At 34.6% G+C, this 7,215-nt stretch overlaps 1 protein-coding gene across 1 annotated transcript; it reads left to right on the top strand.

The window, feature by feature from the left end:
- The first annotated feature begins 257 nt into the window (after window positions 1–257).
- On the top strand, window positions 258–4,099 carry LOC132295646 (uncharacterized). The gene is made up of 7 exons (XM_059793950.1): window positions 258–452; window positions 558–822; window positions 2,292–2,489; window positions 2,571–3,255; window positions 3,370–3,476; window positions 3,565–3,624; window positions 3,728–4,099. The coding sequence occupies exons 1-7, from the start codon at window positions 279–281 to the stop codon at window positions 3,781–3,783; spliced, it is 1,545 nt and encodes a 514-aa protein (XP_059649933.1). The 5' UTR covers window positions 258–278; the 3' UTR covers window positions 3,784–4,099.
- Window positions 4,100–7,215: the final 3,116 nt, after the last annotated feature.

Raw genomic sequence — 7,215 nt, 5'->3', positions numbered from 1 at the left:
AGGAAATGAACTAATCCGATTACCGCCCGAAAATTTTATAAAGTTTGGGACTAGGATTGATTTTAAAATTTTAAACCTAAATTTATTTTGGGCAGTGCAACCCACCCAATTAACCACTAAAAACCACCGTATTTGTTTTACAAAGTTTTCCTCCAAAATTTTCAAATCGTCCCGCGTCTTTATCATCCCTCTCAGGTACCCCTCTCTTCTGAGTTCTTTCTCTCTCTTCCTTTTTGAATCGTACGCTCTTCAACCTCTGTCTCTAGCTTGTTGGAGAAATGGGGAAGCAAATAAAATCCAAGAAAACAGAGAACTTGGGTAAAGGGAAGGTCACTCCCGTCCAAATTGCCTTCATCGTCGACCGATATCTCTCCGACCACAACTACACCCAAACTCGTTCTACCTACCGAACCGAAGCCTCACATCTCATCGCCGATTCTCCAGTTCAAGAGGTACCCACTTATGCATATTACACTGTTTTACATTTATATGCTCCCGATTTCTTTTTCTTCATGATTAATTGGTGTTTAATCTGGAGATCTACATGGGTTTTGCAGGCACCGAAGAGTTTGTTGAGTTTAGGGGCAATGTTGGATGAGTACATTTGTTTGAAGGAGCAGAAGGTTATGTTCGATCAAGAAAAGTTCAAATTGGAACAAGAGAAATTTCAGGTCCAGACACTGTTGCGTGGTATGCAAGATGTGATGAATGCTTACAATGCTGGCGGAAGCAGCAATCCTCTGCCGCCTAGGGTTTCGAGTACGGCCCCAAAACCATCTGCTATGCTTCCCAAGAATGACCAAACTGTTGGGTCCCCTGCAGGTACCATTTTTAGGCCAGACATTGGTTCCAGCTGATTTCTTGGCATTTATGGTGTTTATGTGGAAGATTTGTTCAATTTCATGAGATTATGACTGCGTTAGTTACAAGATATTGATCAAAACTTGGCATTACTGCATAAGCCAAATCAGAATTGAATGTCTAAACTCTGATTATACTTCCAAATGGCCTCAGATACTTAGGGTCAGCCTCTAAATAACTATTAGGCCTTAATCAGAATTATGAATCTAGGAAATGTGTCTTAGACAGCAGGGTCAGCCTCTAATTGCACTCTTAGCCCTTAATCACAATTATAAATCTAGAAAATGTGTCTTAGACTGCATTTTACATTGCTCTAATACTCAACCTGCATATCTACATTATTAGGAGCCACATTCTTAGAGATTCATTGTTTGATGTAACGTTAAAAGCTGAGTCTGAACAAGCATGAAAAAAAAAAAAGGTGTTTTGAGTTGAAGACCAATAACTCAGTTGAATTAATGTTAAAAATTAGGTTTGTAGTTTGTCCACCCCCTCAATCTGTTTTTATTTTTATTTTATTGTTGGATGTGTCCAGATTGTTTTCTAGTTACAAGCATATCTTAATTCACCAAATTGAGAATGTAGAAGTCTTATGTGTGAGCTGCAGAGCTTGTTCATAAATTCAATGGTTTAAATATTATATTATGCTTTATTTTGGTTAAGTTTGAAGCTGAAAATTTTATACAAAATTACAAATCTTCAAGTTTAAAGCCATTAGCTTAAATTATCAATAATTTTCTGTGACATGGATGAGTTCTCTATGTTCCATTAATTCATGCTTGTGGATCATAAAAAAATAATTATGATTTTTTTTTCTCCCTTAAGCATCGAGGATAATGTAGCGCATTTAATTTTTTATCATTCATAATGCCACCTCTGAATGAATAGGCTCCAGGCAATTGGCAGTGGTTGCCTTGATTATATCATTTTTTGGAAGTACTATATTTGCATCCTACTTGAAAATGTGTTCAGTTGATAGAGGAACTTGAGGTCCTCGACTGTGGGAGCTGCACTTCACTAGGCCAAAAAACTTGTCTACTGTTTCAAGATTCAGTTCCTAGGACTTGTCTTTGTTTGTTAGGATCAAGATTCTGTTCTTTTTGGTGCAATGGCTGGGTTGTGTAGCCCAATCATTGGCGGGGTTTTTTATTTTTTATTTTCAAAAAATGAGAATAGAGTAATTGGTTAAAATTCTCATATTCAGTCTTCTTCATGAATGTAATGTGGATCTTTTTGGATTTTTTCTCTCATTGATCACAGAGGGAAAGAAATACAATTATTGTTCTCTCTCTTTTTTTTTTTTTTTTTTTTTGTCTCTTCGTTTTTCAACTTGGTGCTTTCTAAAACGACAAAAAATTATTCAACCAGCAGTTGCTTAGCTCCAAAAAATGACAGTTCTTCAGAATTGACCTTCATTTTGATGATGACAGGTCTGATGTACAGCACTCCAGTTATGATGACTGCATCTAGGCCCTCATGCACTCGTATGGATCCTGCCAATTTCTCCACTCCAGTGACAAATCACCCAATTTTGAAGAGACTAAATGATTCAAAAGATGTTCCATATGCTCCTGTAACTGCGAAGAGACCTCGTGGTCACTTAAAAGGGAACCGGTTGCTTGCTAAAGGTATATCGTAACTGGAGTTGCATGCTCATACAATTTTCGTATTTATCCTTAAATTGATACTTACATCCATTTTCCATGTAGGAACTGGCATTCTTTCACAATCAAGTAATATAGCCAATAATCAAGAAAATGCTTTGCCATTGTGTGCAGTCCAATCAATATCCCGTGATAATGTACCTAAAGGTTCACCAGTTCAAGGATCCAGTGTTGCCAAGTGTTTGTTCAACCAGCCTAGTCAATCCCCTCCAACTAATTCATCTGGTCCTAAGACCCCTCCCCTTGAAACTTCCTCTCAAACTAACAAATCTGTTTCTCCACTGGAAGTAATTTCCGGTGCTACTTCCAGTAACAATGTCAGTACCCCCCAGCATGTTATCTCCACTAATTGCACCCAAATCTCCTCGAAGGCAATTAGGGTGAGCCCTGTCAAACAAATAGCTTACCATTCCATTGAGAGAAATCATTGCATTTCTTCATCACCAGTCAAGACAAGCTTGAAGAGGATTGGCAAGAGAGATCATGTAAAAGGAAAGCTAGATTTTGATGGTTCTGACATGCCAAAAAACTCAGAAAACCCATTTAATGCTGGGGTTACAATATCTCAATCCAATGAAGAAGTGGATATTTTTGACTTTGATTTGCCTAATTTAGATGCTTTGGGTGTGGATTTTTCCCTCGCTGAGTTGTTGGTTGATTTTGATCTTGACGGTCAAGGAACTGATTATTCTTGCAAACCAGCCTTGGGTTCTCCTGACTCCATTTCAGGGTAAATCTTTCCTCCGACTTGCATCTTCTTTTTTCAAGACAGAATTTGTTTCTACTACCCTCAATACTACCATCTAACTTTATTTCTTTTATCCTTTTGGAATTATATACACAGGTCCCCAAACAAATTAGGGGATATTGAAATGGCGGCAAATCAAGTTTTATCTGAGTTTTCTTCAACTGCAACAGAAACTCTTTCAGAGAAAGACATGAATATACAAGGTAATGGGACTCCTTTTTGTTACTATTTCATTTTATCGTATATTTTGTGATAAATTGAGTTTTTTTTCCCATGCGTTCTTACTTGCAGACCCAAATTCTATGACCTCTCCGAAGTCCATAACAAAATGCATTAAGATTTTAAGTCCTGGTATGTTATCATTTAGTTTTCCTATACCTTTTTTTTTTCCCCCTCCAAATTTTGTTTGAAAGATTTAGAATTGTTAATATCAGTTCTTTGTTTTTCATTTCAGTGAAAAATCGAACAAGCTCTCCTCCAGATCAGGAGAATTTATGTGCAAGAAACTGACTGGTTTAACAATAATGTTCCCTTTTATGCTGACATGGTACCAGTACAGTACTTACCAATAGAATTTACAAGTCTGTGTTAACAATAATGTTCATGGTATGGGTACAGTACACTACTTTACATTAATGTTTACAAGTATGTTCAACGTTTTGAAAAAATTGCCTGAACTAACATTTGTTCACTAATTTCCATCAGATTACCTATTAGTTTCATACCAGAAAAACTTTGTATGGTGTCTGCCTGTCTGGTGGAAACTTATACCTGTCAAAGCATACTCATCTGATGACTTGTCTTTAATGAATTAATATTTCTGTTCCTTTTGCTATTCATCGTGGTCTTGGTTGAAAGTTGATTGTGCTTGGATGAATTTTCTGGGTAAAAACTGATTTGGAAATGTTTACCTTTTCCATTGGTAAAATATTTCTATATTGTTATTGCTACAACTATAGATTTGTTTCGCTTGCTTTCTTCTTCTGCTTCTTTTACCAAGTTTCGACTAGTTTTCTATTCTTAGCTACCAGTTTGATTGATCAATGGGCTGGTTTTCAATGGTTTTGGCATTGGCATTGGCATTGTGGTTTGGGAATGCAAGGCTGGTAACAGTTTATGTGTTTCCCTGAGCCCCAGTCGGTTTGTTTTAGTCCTTTCTTGTTATTATGGTTCTTGGGGAATAAGTGTCCACTGGAGTTTAATTAGGTTTGGTTCCAACAAGGGCCCACTCGATCTAGCTCAAAGTTATGACATAGTTGAGAAATGGTTTGGGAATAAAATAGGTCATAGGCAAATTTCTGGTTGGTTGGGCTTTCACAAACTGGGTTCTACAGTTCATACTGATTAGAATGGTTACTCTTGATTTACAGTTTGTTCATTCATGTTAGGAGCACAAAATTGAGTTGATTACGTTTTTGATCCGTATTGGAACCTAATTGATTTGAACCTTAAGGACATTATTCAAGCTACACTTGGTAAATTCAAATAAAACATAGCTTGGTGAAATTGGATTTGGGTGGGATAGAATTTAGGGCTTGCTTGGTTTGTAATTATTGAAACAGTTTTTTGTTCTTGAAAAATTGAAAACCGAAAATTGTACAAAAAATTTTGATTGATTCAATTTTCTGAAAATTATTTTGTGAAAATTCAGTTATAAAAATGTCTTTTTTTAGATAATAGTTTTTTTATAGTAATTTTTATTTTATGAGTTTCTGAGAATTGTTTTTAGAGTTACAAATCAATCATCTTATGCTCTATTTCACATGCTGGAGGAAGTGGAAACGAATTAGAAACAAAAGTTTTACAATTTGTTTAATGTTTACGACTCTTAAGCAGCGAATCAAACATTTATTTTCTTGAAGGTATGGCGAGTAGTGAGAACTAACAACTGTACACCTACAATTTTTAATTTTTAATTACTAAAGTGAATGTGTTTGTCATTTCAAAAAATCTTCAGTTGGTGATTGTTTCAGTTTTGGCTTTGGGTATGGGCATTGTTGTGAGATGTAATCATGTAAGAGGGGAAGTAGTAGGTCTAACTAATATATCTTGAAAAAAAAACAAGGCTCATGGGATGAAATCTAGGAGGCGATGTCGATGTTAAAAACAAATGGAGGGCCGATAATTGTCTTGATATGAACACGCATGTTGTCTGTTTTCTGCAGTTAATTTGATGTTTTGGTTATTCTATCAAAATTGGAGTTTTAGAATATGACTGAAAACAATAACTTACTACATGTATATATAGCATGGATGGGAACTCTTTTTTCTAGAATGGGGAAGGTAAGAAAATGAGAAAATTCGTTAGACAAAGCTTTACGTGTTTTGGGCGGAAGGTATTTATTTATTCTTTCAAAAGTTAAAATTCTAGATTCTTCTTCTTCTTCCAAGTCCAATTCAAAGTTTAAGACTGATGTATACAATTGCGTTATACCTTAATTGCGCTGTGACTTAAAAGAGACAAGTGGAGGCATATTTAATTTACGAAGCTGACTGTTTTGACATTTACGCTTTAATATTTTTTTTGTAAGTTTTAAAATCAAACTTTGCTATTGAATCATAAGTCTCTGTTGGATAAGAAAGAAAAAAATTGAATGGAAGCGATAAAAGAAGGAATAAATGAGACATTTTTAAAGAAGAGATTATGTACTTCTTTTTTTTTGTTCAATTGAATAGAAGAGGAAAATAGATTCATAATTTTAATATATTCATTGAGAGAGAAAGAAATAAATTTTTTTAATTATTTTTACTATTATATTCAATGATATTTATAATATTATAATATATAGAGGATAGTATTTACCTTTGTAAAAAGAAGAATCGGTCATCCTTTCTATTCTCATTTCTTTCTTTGTATTATCTCTACCGAATAAAGAAAATTTGTTTATTTTTTTCTATTTTTTCTCACACCTCTTTCTTCCTTCCTACCGTTAGACCTGTTAATGGATCGGATCGATCAAATCCATATCCTATTTGTTAAGCAAACGGATTATCGGATTCGGATCACTAACAGGTTCTCGGACTGAATGTCTCAATTCATATCCTATTTAGCTCGGACTTGGATCGGATTCGAAATCGGATTAAATTAATATTTACTAACATATATAATTATAAAGAGTATGATTTTATTAATATGTGTATTAAGAGATTTATTAGCATGTGGATGAGAGCACCACAATATTTTTATATAACATTATTATTATTTTGGATTTTTGAGGTACCTTTAATACAATTCTAATAGGAGTATTGATATATATATTTGTAAAATTATTGATAAATAATTATATATATAATTTCAATCGGATTGGATCGGTTTTTTATCGGATCGGATCAGCATAATCTATATTTGATTTGTTAAGCTAACGGATTATCGAATTCGGATCGTAACCGGGTTATTGTATTTTTTGTTCAATCCATATCCGACTAATCGGATCGGATTCGGATCAGAATCTACTCCATTGATAAGTCTATCTACCATATACGGCATACTATTATAATAGTTTAATCGAAAATGTCAATAAGAAATTATTTATGACTAACTGTAGTGGTTAAAGTATTAAGTCTAAAAACAATGTCAATATCAATCATATTTGCGTAGAAGAAACTTCAAAGCTTTTAAGAAGACTAGGAAGTTTGAAACCCATATTAGTTTTGAAGTCTTTAGCCCGCCGGCTTCATAAAATTCGTGGTACCATGACTTTCCTAACACGCTCATCTTCACCGTCTATGGGATGCCACGTAGCAGTCCTTTGATGTGAATCCGCAAAACTAACGACGCCACCTCTTTCTGCCTCTCTATTGGACGTTGACCCTTCAACTTTTCTCTTTTTTTGTTTTTTTTGTTTTTAAGTCTTCGGCTTTAGCTCTCCTCACCGGGGCTCCAGCTCTAGACTGATTATGCATTAGATAAAAAAACGTAGAGGTCTCATTTTTTTTATAATT

Source organism: Cornus florida, unplaced genomic scaffold (assembly GCF_030987335.1).
Source record: "Cornus florida cultivar Cherokee Brave unplaced genomic scaffold, ASM3098733v1 CherokeeBrave_3.0.0_Hap2_Chr02, whole genome shotgun sequence".
NCBI classification, from domain to species: domain Eukaryota; kingdom Viridiplantae; phylum Streptophyta; class Magnoliopsida; order Cornales; family Cornaceae; genus Cornus; species Cornus florida.
Note: the sequence above shows the minus strand (reverse complement) of the source record. Positions and strands in the feature narration are given on the sequence as shown.